Raw genomic sequence first — 19,907 nt, 5'->3', positions numbered from 1 at the left:
TTATTTAAGAGTCTTTTGAGTCACAGTGGGAACAAAAACATTTCAAGAGTTTCTGCTAGTAATACAGTTCTGGCACAGGGAAGACCGGTGATGTTGATGAGGTCTCACTGCACAAACAATTGTGCAAGAAATTCTTCCATGTGACATAGTATCGTACAAAAAACTAATTTTTGCAATGGATATACAAATATACTAATATTTTAAATTCTGCATGTTGTATGCTGATGCTATAAACATGTACTGGCCATGGAATTTTGATTAATAATTACAATTGTGTAACCAGAACATAACTACTTAATCGTTTTGTCCGATTTAAAAACATATTTTTAAAGAGAAAATGTACACAGGCAACAGGTAAATGCATCATTACTTTTCATACTGGTATAGACATTCACAAACTGTATCTGCTAGTCTTATTCTGATGGCGAAAAGCACTTTGATCAAACAGCACTTTATATCCATCAGTAAATATTGCAGAGACAAGTTCAGAGAAAAGTTGTTTTACAGTTTTTTGGTTCATCATCCCCAAAAAATATTTTCTCAATGGTTAAGTTTCAACGGTTTTAAAAACCTACCTACTGGTCACAAGACAACTTGTAGATCAACTACATTTAGTTGAATTACTTATCTAATTATCTACTAACCTCTGCTCCTCCTGACTCTTGTCGGCTCCAGGGATGGACAAGCTCTCATCATGCCCATGACAAAGACGCATCACATGTCCACCAGTTAAATAGCCTAATAATAACAAAAACAACATTGTGATAAAAGAAACTGAATACTTTCTTGTTTTTGTGATAATGCAAAAAAAATCTATCTTTATTATGGGTTGATTGGTATATTAGACACAAGAAAGCCATACTTTTTAAAGACTGTTAAAAATGCATTGAACTGTCTTGGATGAAAGACAGTTGTTATGGTGGTTGCTGCTATTGTTGCTGGGGTCATTAACTTGCCTACAGCCACGTTGCCTGAAGAACAGGTAGGCTGGACGTTCCACAGGGTCTGCATGAAGGAGGCATCCACATTGATGTTGCCATTGGAGACGGAGAGGTGCTACAAGAGAGAAGCATGTCACACAGGGTTTTAGACAGAAGGGTGGAGACTGCCACTAATATAGTTGGAGAGGGAAAAATAGACAAACACTGAGATTCAGAAATATGGCAGGGGAGGAGGGATTTATTCCAATGTTAGGATTTGAAGAAAAGATAAAAACAACTTTTTGTCCTTCTTCTGGAGCTGCAAACCAGTGTTTTAACGTTGTGGGCTAAAGAGCCCTGCTTCATCAGGGTTTCTCTATGCAGCAATGTCCAGATAATACTCTTCAATAATTTCTTCTAGCAGAAACACTTGGAGCGGCTCCCATTTCCCTACAGGCAAAACCAAGAAACGAGTGAAAGCTCGGTATAATCCTAGCCTCCGGCTACATTCTTGCAATGGCAAAAACATGTAAATGTGGTACATCTTGTTCCATTTCACTGAATTCCCCTGAAATCTATGTATTTGAACATCAAGCAAAATATAACCATCCATTTTACTAGTCTGTCTGGTGTGAAAAAAAAACTTTCCTACATGTTGACAGATGACATGATTGACTGATGAGTGTTATGCATAAAAATACTGCAAACCAGTGTGTGGATTACAGTTGTATGAGGTCGATCCTTTTGTGTACCAGCATATATTTATATATCTATATATGTTGTTGTTTTTTTTTAAATTGTCCTGCCATTGGGGGTACCAGGCTTGAACACTACATGCAGAGCAGCAAAACAAAATTGCTGACACAATTCAGCCTAACTGGTTAAAAAGCAACAAACGCCTATGTCCTAAAAAGACTGTGTCCCAACCTCGTATAAGGTGAAGATTTCCCATCAGAGGAAATAAAAGTCTGGCTCATTGCCAGTTTTGCTTTAATTGCACATTTCCCTCCCAGAAGAGCCAGAGCAGCCACTAGAAGCCAGCGCAGCTCAATCTCCTATGCATGGCACGTTGCTGTCCCTCCTTCTTTCCATTTCTCTCTCTCTTCCTCTTAAAATCTCCCTCTCCTCTCTTTTTACCAAGTAAGTTAATTGAGGTCGGGTGTATTGCTCTGCATAAGGGAGACAGCATTAACTCCAAACTCATCAACCTGATGGGTGCCTTCCCTAAAATATTATAAGAAAAAATGAAAAAAAGAAACTGCACAGGAGGGCTTTTCAAGTTATCAGATTTTCATTACAGATAGTTGTGCAAAGTTTTTAAGTTTTCCCCTTGAATTGCCTTGTCACTCTGAAGTAAGGCAGAGGGAGACGGTATCAGAGGGAGACGGTATCAGAGCTATCCGACGGATATGAAACTTACCAAAGTGCCTTTTTGAAACTGACAGTGAACCAAAGCAGATAACTCCAGCTATGTGGGGCACATCATCTCCAAAAAACAAGAAACCCTCTCTGCATTTGGCACACAAGAGTTTAGAGGCAGACAATTCTGTCTGACATGAAAATATTTTGCAGAGAAATAAGGAACCCCCAAAAACAATGGCAGAGAAAATTATAATTATGCGAGATCTGACACGCAAACCAGACAAAGGAAAATGAGAGATGATACAGTGTGCATCAGAATCAAGAGACTGTATCTGAGGTATCCAGACTGTCTGAATAACTGTAAAATATTCATTGTGGATGCCTGCTGATTTAATGAGAGTTGTGCAATGCAATTAACCCATCATCTTCTAAAAATGCATCTGATTTCAAGTGCGTGATGGTGAGTTTAAAACAGATGTTTCTCTGGTGATGATGCTCAACCTTAACACTGCCTGCTAGTTTTTGAAGAGGAGTTAGCGTGGGAATGCTTTGGTTTATGGCATCAAAATCAAAATGCTAACTGACCAACTGTCTAATCCTTTGTACTGTTTGTTAATCACACTTTGAAATTGCAAGCTACAGATGAACAATTTACAATAAATACTATTGGCAACTTTCTTCTGACTTTTTGATTTGGCTTAATTATCTGTGTGCATGTTTTATTTAGAAAGTTTCGGATATTTATCTTACTTATTTATGTACAGTATGTATCAATTCCACACATGGATAATTAACAGTAGGGGTTTTCCCCTTACCTACTTATTATTGCTGTTTTTGTTGACCTGGGTGGAAATACAATGGCAGGAGTAATCAGAGTCTTTGTGCCAACTGTCTACATCTTTAACCTTTTCACCTTCTCCTAAGTTTAAAAAAAATCTATTCTTGAGAAAGTGGACTTGACATAGATACCAGGTATCTCTCTGTCGACACGCTGACTAGGATCAGGTCGTCTCCGATGCGGACTTTCTCTCCCTCGGATCTCTGCTTGGACGCAGGGTGGATGGTCCACCAGCAGGCCTCTCCTATTGACACAAATACACAAAACATTATTCATACATTGGCGATCAAGTAAAATTTACATTCATTTGCGCATGTCTGCTGTCCCACACAGGAGTCGTTGAAGTATTGTTTCTTCTTGATGAATGGCATTTATGAAGTTCAGATTACAAATGTAGCACTGTTCTATATAGTATTTCTCCCATGGATATTGATTCCATCTCAAGGTTAGGTCCACCTGGAATGGCTACTCAGGAGAACTGAATTCAAATAAAAGCCGTAAAAAGCCAAGTGAACTATGTCAATGCCTGTTGGTCATACTGTACCAATACAATCTTCTTGTAGTCCGACATCAAATGACAGCTTGTCTGTCAGAGACCGTGATGTCTTCAAACAGGTCAGGTACTGGGGAGTGAGTGAAATAAATTGGTCTTAGATCAAAGTAAAAATGATGACAAGTTGACAGTGGAAGTCAGCTCTTACTCAAATGACTAATAAAAATGTGACTTAAATTCTTATTTCCGCATGTGCCACTAAGCACTACTTCATTTGTCAGTCATCAAATGTGTTGTTGATACTCACCATATCACTGAAGGAGTGGCGAAGGAGGATGGCATGACCATAGAGCAGGGTCCGGTGTCCACCCCCCTGACCCCCCTGGAGGAAACACAAATTACAATCATATCCTAGCATTCTTGACCTCTAAAACCTGTCAGGTTTGACTTATCGTATAGTTTGCGTTAGTAATCTCGACTTCTACACCTCTATGTGAGATATTAAGTTAAGAGTCCCCTCTGATTTTGAGGCTGAATATATAAAAACTAAAAAATAAGGAAAAAAATAAAAAATATCCTCAACTTCAGTCCTAAATTTCAAGTGCAAGCAGGAAACAGACAGCGGAAAACGGAGGGAAACACACAAAACAAAACAGACAATCAAACAAACCTACAAACATATAAAGTACCACACTCATTAGACAGCTTAGCCATTCTTGTGATAAACAAGAATAATAGCGACACACTGTAGCACAATGGAAGAGGAAATGTGAGGAAATAGTTGAGCAAAAAAGATAAAAAATATTTCCAGCACTGAAGGGGGTTTAAAAAAAGAAAATTCTACTTACCCTTTTAATCAACCTCTAGCGGCAGAAAAAAAGAGAAGCTACCATAAGCAGTGACAGCTAAATCCTCTCTGTATCAACAGAGCTAGATAGACACAAATTTTGAACAGGCCTATGGCAGTAGTGGAACCAGTTAATTATCAAATCAAGTGAGTGTGAGTAAAAACTCAACATACATGTTTTTCAGGTAGTGGTTTACTAAAACTTTTTTTAAGTTTTTTATTTCATTCTAAAATTATAGGAAATTTTAGTCCTACAGTCACATACCTATAACTGTTCCTCATACATTCTTTCATATTTATAACTGTCACATTGGAAATGTTCATTCTGTTCTATTTTCAGGGCTATAAACAGACAGTGAATTCTGAGTCTACCAGATTTTACAGATTTTATTTTTTTGTCTTTTGAGATGACAAACAATATTTAAACTCCTCATACTGTAGAAACAGCTGGGACTAAGCCCAGGACTGGGACTGTGCTAACCAGTGTGCATATTGCAGTGTTGGTCCAGTAAGCAATACATGGAGGCTATGCTTTTTCTTGCTTGCAGGGGTCACATTTAAACTAACCTAAAAGGGAACTCCCAACAGTCCCCTGAATTTGAACCCAAGCTAATTCTCTTTTGGCTACCAAGTCTCTCCCAGATGGCTTGAATATGAACGACAAAAAAGGAAACCGAGTTTGATCAAAAGAAAAATGGGAAGAGTATCCAGCAACAGCTGGGAGTGAGGGAGGGGGTACAGAGAGAGAGAGAAGCAGTCTGTATTTCAGGCCTGCTGACACATCAATGCCAGGAACTGTGACCTTTGGTTTGGTGCCCCTCCAGTTGTAAGAACTGCATCCTAAACAGCTTGTTACTGGAAGTGCATGTGTTATAGAAACAAACAGAGAGTTTTATGTAGATGTTTTTGTATGCATGTATCTGTTAGGGGAGGTGGGGTGTACAATCCATTGTGTCTTACATGAATGCTGAAAGATTTTGGTAATGGGCTCACAGGTCGACATCTTAGATGAAGTCATAACTAGACACCAAAATCATCTTTTGTTTCATGGTAGATTGCTGGCATTGAAACTCCATACCAACATAAATAAACTGTATATGGGCACTAACCAGGTTAAGTCAGTAACTGTAACCATTTAGCTTTAAATTACTTCTGAGCAAATATTATCTACATTTGTGAATGGCTTTGATTTTAAGAGAAGGAACCATCATAAGCATTCGGTGCAAATATTAAAAAAGAAAACCGCAACCACCAGAGGACAGGTAGGCAACTGTCAACGTCTCAGCAACAATTAAAAAGAATTCAATGATGACTGGACCCCACACTGTTAAGTTTGTGTGAGCTAGCTATACCTAGCTAGCTAGCTAGCTAGCTGAAATTAGGTGCAACACTACGTTACCTAATATCTTTCTGTTCATTGTCCCATTTAAATCATTAGCTAAGGTAAAGTTAACCTTAGCGTTAGAATAGCAACACAACCTGCGTTAAAAATCACCATAACGTTGACAACAACATCGATCCAGCACGCTGCATTAAGGATGTATTCGAGAGCTATTTAATGTACCTAGCTTAAAAAAACAACTGAAGCAGCGAACCCAGCTTCTAGACACGGCAACACTCAAAGACAGTTAAGAAAGCACGGAGCGACCCAGAGCTACGAGACTGATGAAGCGCCACCGTTGGATAATCCGAAGTCGGGTTTTGACTGCCTGACATCGACGTTAATTCTTCTGAGCCGTTTCTGAAAAGTTGAGAATCCCTTCGGTAAGGTAGTAACGTTATATAATGTATTTAATGGTTGCTTTACTCGCAAAAATGTACCTTATCCTTCAGGGGTAGCTAGCTAGCTTTAGACATTTAACATAATTAACTTTAAAAGTTGGCGCGTTCACGAATCTGTGACCTCATCACGTTATGTTTTAGGATAATTCTTAACTGGATGTTTAATTCATATTTATAGTCTATGGTTGCGGGATGAATCTTCAAACTATGTTCGTGGTATCACGTAACGTTATGTTTGCAGTCTCTCATTGTATTTCTTTAACTGTCTATGGTAGCCTATTTCCAAAGACAGCGTAAAGTAATTTAATTGCCATCATCAACACAACATGGCGTATTGGCGCTGCTTTTTTCCTTTGCTGACTGGGCAATTCAACCAGCAGTGGTGGAAAAAGTACAGATATATAAAAATATAAAATATATATATGTATATATATAAAATATAAAAATAGTATAAGTAGCGCAGTGTACAACAGTGTCACTTTTTTTTCCTTTGTAAATTCAGTTTGTTGGTTATAATCTCAAATTGCACAGGAACCAGGCTAACTAAAGTTATCAAATAAATGTAGTGGACTAAAAAGTACAATATTTGCCTTTAAATTATAGTGAAGTAGCAGTAGCAAATAAAAAAAATAGTAGTAGGCTACCTCAAAAGTGTGCAGTCTTATTTTCTTTTTAATTTAACATAAAAAATACTTATGGGTCTGTAAATTGGGCTACATGTGCAAAAGCTATCCAATGTACAAAAAAAAAATGCTGTGAGCAGTAAATATTTGGTGTATTAATCAGTTCTTTTTTACGGTTGATGACTTTAGAAACAGTGTAAGGGGCCAGTGTAAAATACAAACTACCTAAAACAGATGGATGGTTTGGTGGCTGTTCTTATTACTGATCATCCTGAACACTCTTTTTATTTCCTCGCCAGCTTTGCTTTTTGAGAATTAGTGTGCTTTCTCTTTGCTAATAAAGCCTGGCAGAGCTATTACACTAATCCATGACTTAGTAATTTACCTAAATGTTCACTTCTTAGCAATAGCTCACCTTATATGGAAGAGCCTAAGTATATTTACTTCATAACAGTCCATCAAAATATGATGTAGGCCTACTACAACTATGATGTGTAATATGTACAAGTTAGGAGAAAAAAACAAAGAAAAACTATACATCTGGCCATGTAATTCTAACAAAAAATAAAAAGCACAAGTGAGGTATGAAAAATATAAAATTCAAGTGTAGCATTTTGGCAGTCCAGTTTGGTGTATGAGTTATATGAAGAACAGATCATGAATCCTTGAATCCCCTGCAACAGCTTTGCTCAACGGTGCATTTGCAAACTCTGAAATCAAAAGTGATTTCAGGACATTTCCTCATATCAATATATCCTTAAAATTAATTGATGTTAGAGACCAAACCCAGAGAAAACAGAGCAGCACACCCAAGCCACAAAGTAAGTGTTCTGCCAACGTGTGGGTCTTCCGATCCTTTAATTTAGATTCAGTAAAATAGATAAACAAGGGAGGTCATTACTATCTTTGGTAAGCAAAATCTATGTAAAATATAAATGTGTATATTTTAGCAGCACAAACTGTAAGCTGTATACTAAGGCCGAAATCTTATTGCATTGAATGCAAAAAAAAAAGTGTAAATGCAAAAAGTGTAAGCAACGGAGAAGCAGACACTATCACTTGAAAGTGCTTGCACACAAAGTAGTCTTCAGAAGCGAGGCAAAACATTTGACTCCTGTGCACAAGGTGAGGGCACCAACATCTATTTCAAGATTGCCATAATTTAAAGTTCAGAGACATCTGTGACAAGCTAATTGATTGTTTCCAGACTGGCTGAGGTAAAGCGAATGTGTTGAGTTGCAGTGAGGGGAAAGCTTACTTTAAAATCCAGAGGGAGTCTCACGGAAATAAATGTACAGTATTTTAATATCCATTTGCACAATATGTGCTGAGATGGAAACATTAAAATGTTCTACTATTAGCTTAATGCCTCCCTACATTGCAGTAGCTGTCATGGACATTTAAACTAAATGCTCCACAAACTATAAAAGCAGCTTTTATCGCAATCAAGAAATGGGCGTCACTTCAAGTGAAAGTGCCTGGAAATTCAACCCTTCCGTTCGGCAGTCTGTCATGCACAATGACAACATGATGGATGAATAAACTGATGGACCTACCCATTTTTCATGGTCAGCACTCTAGTAACACACAAATAAAAATAAAAATAATGTGTTATTGAGTTGTGACGTAGTTAATTACACAAATCTGAGAGCAACAATAGAGAGAAGAGGGCCCTCATTATGGAAAGGAAAGAGAAGGGTGATTTATTAGCCTTGCTAGCAGAGCGTTTGTATTCAAGCCAACTTCATGGTGTCTTGCCAAACAAGGCCAGCCAACAATGTTGTAATGTTGAGCACAAAACAAATCTGCTACCCAGGCTAATAACAATGCAGGTCTGAATCACCGGCGGAGAGGACCTAATCGGTACACAAAATAAGACACTTAAAGAACCATCTGTGCCAGAAGGCTATTGTGCATGAAAGTAGAGTGGTAGCCAGAGCCATCCAGCACAACACAATTTGGGCTATCTGGCCTTAGTATTGTGGGATTTGATACTCAATTCATCTTGCAAATAGCAGCGTAATGCTGTGGCATGCTCGGGTTTCTCTGATTGCTGCAGCTGTATAGCACAATGATTCATCAACCAGCTTTGTCATTTCTGTTCCTACAAAATGGTCTGTCCTAAATATTAGCTAATAATGATAATTGGGGCCATCAATTGCGGAATGCTTTCAAAATCCACACAGACCATGTGTTTCCAACAGGAACAGTGATGAAAAAGACCCACCACCACTAACAAGCAGTTTCTTGCATGTTGTGGATTGCTCGTCCAAATTTAATGCTGGGATCTATTTGAGAATTTGTTTTCTCTTTGTTTTTCTCCTAAACAAATTAGCACTCCAAACATTATGCCATCCCTTTTCATCTCTTGACCTCCCCCATTGGGTCTAGAAGGGCTGAGTGATGAGATTAAATGACACCTGAAATGACTCTATTGCAGTGCAGCAACATGAGTGACTACGAGCATCTGACGGGTTTACAGACCATACGTAGCCCACCGTAGTGCTTCATTGCCTGCCGATGACACCCTTGTGGCACTCAAAAGCTCTGATTAAAGATTACTTACCTGCTCTAATAAAACATGTCAAGTGAGCTGGAGCGGAGTAGCGAGGAAGAGACACGCACTGTTTATCGTAAATCAAGAGAGCGGAGGTTAAGGAGAAAGGAAGCTGTGGCTGCAGCAGTGCAGTAACAGATTATTTCCCTCCTTACTTTGACCCCTGAGAGCCTTTCATTACCATTGCCTTCTGATCTTTTTTTGCAAAACAGGAAAGTGTAACAAGTAATGGAAAGAGACTGCTTCTATTTAGAACAAAATTGCTTCTCAGTGTTAAAGCAGTTTATGGTATTGCTAGATGTGGTCTGTCTGCTTTGCCGTTATTCCAACATACCTATTGATTTTCATCGTTCAGTTCTATTCAAAGTCAAAATTTAGTCCAGAAATAGTTTTGTAAAAGTATTTGCAAAATAATCACACTCTCAATGAGTAATTAAAGAATTTAGACATCTTAGACCTGGCAACAACATGCAGTGCCGTGCTTGAAGCTAGGTTTCTGGTTATTTGATTTTCTGCTATTTACACAGTGGTATAGGTAATGAATAAAGTTACTTTCTCAGACTTATATTAAAATGTTTTGACATTCCATATTTAACAAATGGAAGCCTACTATCTGGCATTACTATCTTGCTACTGCTATTTTAGGAAAAAAAGGAATTAATACAAAATTTCTTCAAAACAAAGGCCCCTGTGTAGAGGGGATTCTTCTGATGTTTTGTCTCAAAACTGCACGCTGTACACGTGCTGTAAGTATGTGAGTTATAACAGTTACTTTTAATAAAGAGTAACTTTGTAATCTGACTAGTTATTATTTAAAGGGATATTTCACTGTTGGAAAGATTACTATAGCTTTAAATTGGGTCACTTATGTAGTAGAAATGGGAAAAATGTGCCTTCTAGGCCAAGAAAAGACAGAAAATGTGTTTTAGGCCCGTGTGGATGAAAGAAACCTAATCCCAGAATGCACTTGCTTCGCGGCTAAAGTCCACTACCAAGCCACACCTCCCATTTATTGACATAGACAGACAGTGAGGCATTTAACTCTAATGTGTTTTAATGTCATTTCAACCATTTACACAAAATGTTTCACTGTGGCTCAAGTGGTGTTACACATTTAAAATATATAAAAACAAAATTGTATAAAAACGACATATGAAACAGGCTACATTTAGTGCACACCCATTATAGGCCTGTAAAGTTCAGCTAACGCAATGGTACCATTAGTGCTTGGAGAAAGATGTTGACACGGAGTATAAACACAGCCGTGAATTTGCGTGGAACGAAGAACGGTCTGCATTTAACAGTCAAAAACTCCACCAGAGATTAGCAGTAGTTGGGTAAAAGCACCCCATTTCTGCACCAATCCGTGTCCATGTTAACACAGCCTACCTCCACCAGAGCAGCATTTGCTCAAAAGGCTAGCAGGCCTGGTAGCTAGATAGCAAAGTCTGACACATTGTTGTTTAGCCAAGTTTCCACAAAAACAAAAACCCAGCAGTCTCTAAACGTTGGGAATTTTGTAGAAGTTGGATGTAGTCCAGGTTTTTGTCTAATGATCGGACACTTGCAAGCAGGATGGATTGGACAGGTGTCCGTCTAGCGTTAGCTTTCCACCTAGCTGGAACTCCTGCCCTCATTTGGCGTTTCCTCTTTGGTACACACAACGCCGGTCAATGTCCCTTTACTGCAAGAGGCATCAGGCTACACAACTGGCTGAGGTGCTGGTCTCCATAGCAGGCGAAGCTCGATAGTGTGTTGAGTATTCCGTCTGTAATAAAGTTTCCTGCATATTCTCCAATCTGTACCTACGTGTCCCGGCGGTACACATGTGCGGTTGTTTGAATGTACATAATTGTTGTAAAAGTTTGTTGCTAAATGTTCTCTTAATACACCAATGCTGAAAATAGACAGCTGTAACTCAGCTCCAAGATGGCTGACACTCAACGCGCTTTGGCTTGCTTCAGGTCCAACCCCCTATGGGCGGGTTGAAAACATGCAGAACTAGCTGGCTTGAAGTTTGCTAGCTCCGGGCAAAAATGACTCCAATGACCCAAAATGATGATTTTTTTCGCCATCTGAGTTTTTTTCCAGACAGGGAATACGAAAATACTACTAGGTTACTACTGATACAAAACGTAATGCTAATCGGTGAAGTATCCCTTTAAGGCAAGAAAATAAGTGGATTGAAGTGAAGATACTGATAACACTGTTTATGCTAGTTTCATTAAGACACAACTAGTTAAGTAGATTTTATTTAGGGTTTTTATTAACTTAAAAAACACCTATTTTTGCGGGTTCATCACACTTTAACGTATATGTCAATTTTAATTTTTGTTTGTGTATGCCAGTTTGTATGTGCATGAGACAGAGAGTGGTGGCGTATATATGTGTCAAGGAGGGTAGTACTCACCCCTTCGTTGTTCTGCCCGGTCTTAGCCAGCATCTCCTGCAGGGCCCGCACTGACAGGGACTGCTCCAACACAAAGTTACAAATACACAAGTCTGGAGGAACATACTGCGGGTTGGAGGGAAGAAAGGAGGGAGGGTGGGAAGGAGAGGAGGACAAAGGGAAAGAGGCATTAGTCAAAAAGGCATTGACAAGGTGCTTTGAGCAAAAACAGACACCACACCTGGGTACAAAAACAGTGTCAGGATTTTACTCTCCTTGACTATGTTTTTGTCCTTTTTATGTTCCCTGTATATCTTCAAACATATGCTACTGCCCCCAACTTCTCTGATCTGCAGAACACACTAACAACTACTAGACCTGCCTGCACATTTCTCTACCATATAGCATGTTTGCTGGGATCTGTCATTCATGTGATAGTAATGCTTCTTAAACATTATCATTTTCTATTCATCTTTATGCATCTTAAAGAAATTAAACCTAAATACCAGGGAGATGCAGTACTGTAAAGTGTGTTGATTAATTAGAAACATGCACACATGTAGGCATGTAAGATTGTATCTACATTCTCATATTTATTTCCAAAGCAGTTATTGGTTACTAAATGAATTCCAGGCACTGATCTGAGAGAAGAGACCAACTGAAAGGATTAAGCTGCTCAGTGAGGAATGGTGATTATAAATAATTCTGATTGTTCTATGCTTGGACATTCTTTGGCTGTCAAAAGGCTTGCGCAATGAGCAATAATTGGTTTGGCTGTGGGGCTTATTCCTCCGCACACAGCATTGTTTAGTTCCTGCTACAACAGACTTCCAGTAAATTCTTTAGCTTTGTCTGAATGTACGGTGGCCTACAGGGGCAGACGCACTGCAACGTAAAGGTGCCCTGCCACCCGTGTTTCATTACTTGGTATGGTTATGTCTGAAGTTCTATCATGGAATCTGTTTTTTGTGGTACAAATACCTTGGTTACCTTGTTTCAAGCTATTCTAGCGGGGTATAGAAAGCCTGTAGAATACAGACACAATGCAAAAAGAAAACTGCACAATCCCTGAATACGCAAAAAAACACAAGTTCTCCAGGCCAAATCCAGAGTTATTAAACTAGGAATCATGAAAGCGCATGATGAACGCGAGCAGACCCGCGGGACTGGGTCCTCCACTGGGCAAGCTCATATGATGGTTCTACCAAGGTGCTGTAGCTGTAATAACTGATATATACTTGTAAGAAAGACGAGAGAGAAGCTCACAAACGAGCATGTTGCTACCGGTTGCTGTGACAAGACAAACAAACTGTTGCTAATGCGCATGCTTATTGTGACGTCATAGGCCAGTTAACATGGAAGATCCAAGCTCCATGACTGCTTTATGCGCTTTTGAGCACTCTGATTGGAATGTTTGGGGCTTCCCGCCGAACGCTGTGTCCAGTTCTCTTAGTACATCCGTGAGAGAGAGAAAGAGAGCGAGAGCAGGGGCACGTTCAATCTCAGAACGGCGTGCACCGTTGTGCACGCTTTGCAACTGCTTTAAGATCATAGACTGTAAATGTTAAGTTTGAGATAAGTTTTCTCTCATTTGGTGGGTGTCTCTAGTTTATTGGCTCAGGTCAAAGGTGATACCCGATCAACAGAGACGTGTCTGTAAACTCGTGGTATTAAAAAGACAGAGCACTTTCTTTCCATGGGGTTGAAATTCAAGCTGTTTCGCTTAGCGCTCCCCCTAGAGGCCCGGAGAACTTCTGCTGTGTAACCTAAATGCAGTGGGGTTTTGTTGTTGTATTTTTTTCTGAGATTTTATGCTTTTCTGTTTATATCGTTCTGTATTTGCAGCACGTTTGCTAAATGCTGCACATGTGTTGTCAAATGTATGAGGATGTTCTTAATTTGCTTGTGTTTTGTCTACTTGCATGTTTCTCATTAAGTTGCAGTTTGCTTGACCATGTCGTTAATCGTAATGAACTTAACTGAATGGATTTAATCTTGGCAGCATGCATTGAAAGTTTATGTCTAATCAATAACACATCAACCATATTGCCTCCCACACCCTCATATAAGATCATATACCCACCCACATTTCTTTGTCTAATCCAAATATTATTTAAAATTAAATTTTTACATTTCATAACAATAGCCAGCTTCACATAACATGTTATCTATCTCTTCCCGCAGAAGAAGACAAGTCATGAAAGGTGTTATGTGAATGCCCTGACTTAGTAACACTACCGGCTGACCATTGACCTCTGCAGTTAAGTGAGAAATGGGAAGATAGGGGAGGGCTGCTGGGGGATTATGAGAACGGTACTGCTCTGTAACTCAACACAGACCTGCAAGGGAACCTCCAACACTGCTGTGTGTGCACGTGTCCAGTTCTGTGAGCTGAAACCCTCAGCCTGCACACATGTTGTCTACTCACATTTTCATCTTTTGAATGCATTTACACCAAGACACGTTTCCAGTGACAAAGAATCATGTAAAAGGACATTTCTATTAGGCTAGCAGCCCCAAAACTGGAGACAAGGTCAGTTAAACATCACTTGAAGCAGCTACACCTGTGGTGTCATACGACCTTTCACAGTGATAACTTTATGATAACCTTACACCTATTATGAATTATTCACGGCCAATCTTCCAATTATCATACTTCTTCCAGGGATGGGCAGACAAACTGCACATTCTCCTTATTCTGGGATTTAAAAAAAAGAGACTGTCTCAACAGTCACAGTGACCTTTTGGAAAGTCTGCAGGGAGCTTAACACAGCACAACAATATAAGCCGTGAAAATGAGTGAAGTGATCCATCAAAAGATCAAACAGCATTTAGCAATCTAGAGGCTTGCATCATATTGCATGCTATTTAAAAGACATCAAATACAGTGAAATAACTTGTTTCCATGTTCTCAAGGTTGTCTGCTAAAAACCCTGCATCCATCTTGAATATTCAAATCTATGAATGAATGATACCACTAATGGACCAAACTTAGAACATGTCATGAAAGGAAATATGTGGAGCAAAATCAAATTTAAAAAAACAACAACTCTTCTTGGATCTAACTCACTACACCCTAATGAGTCTAAGAAATGAGGTGTCAACCCTTGAGACCCCCAGTAGATGACAGCCCCTCCCCTCTTCCAAACCACAGCCATCACCCTCGACATGCAGCAACCTTTCACACCCAAAGAGGCCTGAATCACTGTCACCAGTCGTACCCAAGGTGAGCGGAGAGAGTGCTGCCATGAGCTCGGCAGGTGTTGCCCTCTGACTCAACAACAGTTCAAGGCGGGAACAGAACTTGCTGCTTTGTTGCTCAGTTAAATCAGGCATGACGTGATATGCACAGCTCATAAACATCCTGGCATTGGAGAGATTTTTGGTTGTGATCATGTTATCATCATACCAGGACTCGCTGGGAGAAGAGTTACTTTAACTCAAATAAAGGTTAAATAAAAAAGCGTGTGAAGCCAAATATAAAACAGTAAGACCATCATCAGTATACTGTTAACACTATTCTTCTTGATCTCCCTATCAAAATGTCAAACATAACTGAAAATGTTGTGACTAACAATGCACATAATGGTAAACAATTAGGAGCCATATTCTCCAGAGCCAATCTGCTCTATTTCAACGTTATTTTTATTTTTTTAAGACCACACAGTACGTTTGGTGAAAAAGAAGATTAATGAGAGCACTGAGAGCTCTGTTGCCAGCGACACAAACAGACTGAACAAACTGATCAGGAAGGCTGGCTCAGTTATTGGCTGCAAGCAGGAAACATTTAAAGCTGTGGTGGAGCGGAGGTCACTGAACAAACTGTTATCTATCATGAATAACCCCGACTCCCCTCTCCACCCCACACTGGTCCAACAGAGAAGCACCTTCTCTCAGAGGCTCCGACGGCTTCAATGTTGAACGGACCGCTACAAGAAATCATTCCTACCACAGGCGACAAAACATTTTAACACTTCATCCCTAAGTGTTACATAAGACTCATAGACATCACAAGTGCACTAAGTGCAACTTGCACAATAGGTTTATTTACATTTTAAGCAATACCAGTTAAGTATTGTATATATTTTAAATATTTATTCTTGTATTCTATCACATTCATTATTTCATGTATATTCTGTATGCGTGCTGTGTGTCTGATATTTTGCTGCTGTAACACTGTAATTTCCCATTTTGGGATCAATAAAAATGAACCAATGTATCACCACAGACATCAAAATGCTAATTTTCATCCCACAGTCACAGTAAGAAACATCTCTCCTAAAAATAAAAGTAGTCAAAATATCATATTTTATCATGTTTTTTTTCTGTCTGAGCCCAGCCACCACTGGGATGCACCACTGCACAAACAAGTGCAGGATCCATAACCGGCCCCATGAACACTGTCAGTTGTATTTGTCGGGAACTGAGCATGGGTCACCGCAGTGGGGCAGGAATATTTTTCCATCGGACCACCAAGGCATTGATTGCGAAGACTGTTTTTATCTAAGTAGCTGTAGGCTACTTTGCACCGTAGGGGCATCCACTTCATCCCCATTATTCAACTGGAAAGCTCATCTAAATTAGAGTGGGGGGGAAGGGACAGAGAGGATACACAGATGGGTTTCAGTAAAAGAACTCACAAGGGCCTCTTTGATTTACACTATCAGGAAGAGAAACTGCCAAGGAGCGAAACAGGACTGCAGAGTTAGCTTTGGATGCAACGTCATTTTGCGCATCCATTTAATTAGGATGGGGAAATATATTTTTTCAAAAGGAGGAAAAGTCCCAATTTAATAGTTCAAGGATCCAATTACTAAAAGATGTAATACAGGCATATGAGAGGGGACACAGCTTTTTTTTTGTCACTACACTTAATCAGAATTAACATCCAGATTAAGGAAACCTATCTACATTTGCATTACACAATGAATGAGTCAACATGCCTAGTTTTCAGAAAATTAAATGTCTGAATAATCATATCTGGGCCAATTTCAGGAAGCTGAGTAAGCTGCACTCAGTTAATTACATTTCAGGAGTGTCTCTGCTGGATATTACATTTTGTAAATCATCATTTTGTCATTTCATCAAGAAAGCATTTTTTCGTCTATCAACCTGCTGGGTGTCTGCTTGAACCCCACGGGATATATCTGCTGTTGCTAGGGGATACATGAAAGGATCGTGAAAATATCTCAATTCATTTGAAAGCAATGATAATTTCAAAATATCTATCCACATTGAGTCCTGTAACACCTGAACGCCACATGTTGCTATCAAGAGTGTGTAACTAGTTCTGCTCACTTTGCTATGAGCAGAGACGTTCAAATTGTTCAACAATAGTTGTATAATATACAATATATATAAAATATAATAATAGCTTAACGTGATGGATAAACAGTTTGAATAGACAGCTCAAAGTAAAAATAAAAAGTTAAAACTGTTGAAATAGTTAGATAAAAGTAAGGGTAAACAGTTTAAAAATGTAGATAAAGGTGATGGCTAGATGGTTGAAACGTCCAGGTTCTGCCACTCCAAGCGAGTGTCGTGTTGAAGAGGATGTCACGGAAGTTTGTTCCGTTTTACGCTGCTTCGCCATGGATATGGCATTCAGCGAGAATCCCGCCCACACTGAGGGAGTATCTACTTCCAAACAAAGTAGAGAAAAGTCCTGTTACTAAAAGTGAGTTGAGCTGAGCCAAACCATGTCTTGGGGTTAAAAAAAAAAAGAAAGGTGGCCGGGTTAGCTCAGTTGGTAGAGCAGGCGCATATATGTAGGGGTTTACTCAGCAGCTGCGGGTTCTACTCTGCCCTACGGCATGTCATTCCTCCTCTCTCTTCCCTTTCATGTCTTCTTCTGTCCTATGACAATAAAGGCCTAAAAATGCCCCAAAAAGACGGAATCCCTGCACTAACACACAGTAAATTAAAAGAAAGCAAAATCTATGAGCTTGAAATATTGTTGTAAGAACAAATTTTCAGCTAATGTGTTTTAGGAAGCAAAGGTATCTAGAGTACCGCCTCAACTTCAAAGGTCAATAATATACGTTGTAGCTTTTATGGCTGCCTGATCATGCCAAACCATAACTGACTTTCCATGTCTGTCTTCATAATATCTACAGCACAAAGCAAAGCACATCCTCACCTTGGCTTCAGATGTGGATTCCAGGTAACACACACGGTTTCCGAGTCCTTCGGCGGCCAAGCAGAACTTGCGATGCTCCTTCTGGATGTTGGCCACACACTGGAGCACCACCTCGTCATCCTGCCAGAGGTAAGACAAGAGTGTTAAAGGCAAGAATCGTTCGACAATGACCTGTCCAAATAAAATAAACAAGACATGACAAGAAGAAAATAATCTATATTGGCTCAGCTCGGTTTCTTTCTCATGCCGTCCTCACTCGGAATTGAAATATACTGTAAGGCTTTCAAACTGACACTCAGATATGCACCTCTGACTTATGGAGGTTACTGCTGCTCGTAAAGCCTTCACATGAAAAACGGCATAAAAGAAACAATTTTGTGGTATGGAGTGGAGGCTGATCCAGCCAACTGTAGGTACAAGAATAGGTGAAGCGTATTCCCATACATGTGTTTAACATAAAAAACGACACACAGAGCAACAAGGTAACCACATGCAAAGGGCACTTTAAATTGAATGAAACTGTCCGATAAAAAGGAAATCTATTGTTGAATTCAAAACGGACAACCATTTCAGCAGCAGAAAAGAAAGCACCAAAAACTAGTAATCACTAGCAGCAACAGCAAAGCAGCGTCGAGTAATATTGTTTCTAAACCTGTTGTGAAGCTTTTGGTATCTCTGTGGGAGAGGAAACCCTCGATTCAATCAGTGCAACGGATAAATGAACATCTGTATCTGTCAGGGTCGAGAAGGTCTGGCTCCATTTGGCAACACACACAGATAAAGATTTGTTTGTGTACTGTATTTGTGTGTAAGTGAGTGATTTGAGAATTGTGTGTGTGTGTGTGTGTGTGTGTGTCTCCTGCCAGCTCACGTCCCACACTAATCTGAGCTGATGGTTGCCATGGTTCTGGCTCCCACCTCCTTCACAGCAGTATTAGCTCAATAGATTTAGACACAGGCTGCACAGCCCCCACAGACACAGGAGGCAAGATAACAGACCCTGACAATATTTAATGGCAACAAACAATGGCACTCTGGACCCAAAACTAGAAGGTTTAGTGCAATCGGGAAGTCCCCTTGCACGGCCAGACTACTGTGTAAAGAAAATAATTTAAGAGGCTTTTCACTTTCTTGAATGCATCTCATGATACCGTTATTCCTGCATTAGAAAGCATTCACTAACTCTCCTGTATCCAATAATAAATTAGAAAAGTTAGAATTTTAACACTGCTGCACAGATGGAAATCAAATGAAAAACAAAGAGAAAAGGTGTCTTTGCAAAATCCAGAATCATATTTTAGGAATAGAAACAATTTTTTTTGTCTGTTTCAGCAGATGTAAAAGTTCAAACAGACATTGCAGGAGGCCCTAACCCTAAAGTGAGGTGTTTGCATTATATGTTAGTGGTGCATCACAGGATATGATGTCTTTCTGGTTTATATAGGGGGTTGCGCAAATTAATAGTTGAAGGGTAGAATAAATCTTATACTTTTTTATTTTTTTATTTTTCACTTATGGTTAAATATGATGAACAATCTCACAAGTACAGATGAAGTAATTCTTGCTAAAGATGTCAAATGTGATCAATATATAATATAAGCAGACGTGCCGCTTAAAGAGAACAATGTGACTGAAATTGACTAATAGACAAATCATTAGTGCTCCGATTAGTACAGAAGCTAATTAGTGGTCATCCAATAAAAAGGCAAACTGTTCAAGTCTTTGAGATTTACCAACAACCTTCTAAAGATATACTTTGGTCAGTTTGTGTTGCAGGGCAATAAAAATTCAATCTTCAGCCACTTGAGTTAAATGTCACAGTGAAGTGGATTGTGAGGCAGAGCTGGCAAGGCAGTGTATACCATCAGCATTTTGAAATACCCAAAGACCCAACTTTGGTCTTCAGGGAGGTGATTACAGATAGCAGAAATCATCAATGTTGGCTCTGAGTCTCTGC

The 19,907-nt window shown here is 39.4% G+C and overlaps 1 protein-coding gene across 10 annotated transcripts in view; it reads right to left on the bottom strand.

Moving 5' to 3' along the window:
• Nucleotides 1-19,907, bottom strand: part of ryr3 (ryanodine receptor 3) — a 111,068-nt gene that overhangs the window by 76,895 nt on the left and 14,266 nt on the right. For 5 of the 10 annotated variants that reach the window (XM_034901057.1, XM_034901058.1, XM_034901062.1 and 2 more), the window contains exons 2-9: nucleotides 17,951-18,070; nucleotides 11,833-11,937; nucleotides 8,422-8,442; nucleotides 3,921-3,995; nucleotides 3,665-3,743; nucleotides 3,252-3,364; nucleotides 957-1,056; nucleotides 645-738 (exon numbers count right to left, since the gene is read on the bottom strand). In XM_034901057.1, the coding sequence (XP_034756948.1) occupies nucleotides 645-738; nucleotides 957-1,056; nucleotides 3,252-3,364; nucleotides 3,665-3,743; nucleotides 3,921-3,995; nucleotides 8,422-8,442; nucleotides 11,833-11,937; nucleotides 17,951-18,070 (707 nt within the window). Of the gene's footprint in view, nucleotides 1-644; nucleotides 739-956; nucleotides 1,057-3,251; nucleotides 3,365-3,664; nucleotides 3,744-3,920; nucleotides 3,996-4,461; nucleotides 4,477-8,421; nucleotides 8,443-11,832; nucleotides 11,938-17,950; nucleotides 18,071-19,907 lie in introns of all 10 variants that reach the window. The other 5 variants (XM_034901064.1, XM_034901066.1, XM_034901065.1 and 2 more) reach the window with 2 other exon arrangements.

The sequence above is a fragment of the Etheostoma cragini genome, chromosome 18, assembly GCF_013103735.1.
Source record: "Etheostoma cragini isolate CJK2018 chromosome 18, CSU_Ecrag_1.0, whole genome shotgun sequence".
NCBI lineage: Eukaryota > Metazoa > Chordata > Actinopteri > Perciformes > Percidae > Etheostoma > Etheostoma cragini.
Note: the sequence above shows the minus strand (reverse complement) of the source record. Positions and strands in the feature narration are given on the sequence as shown.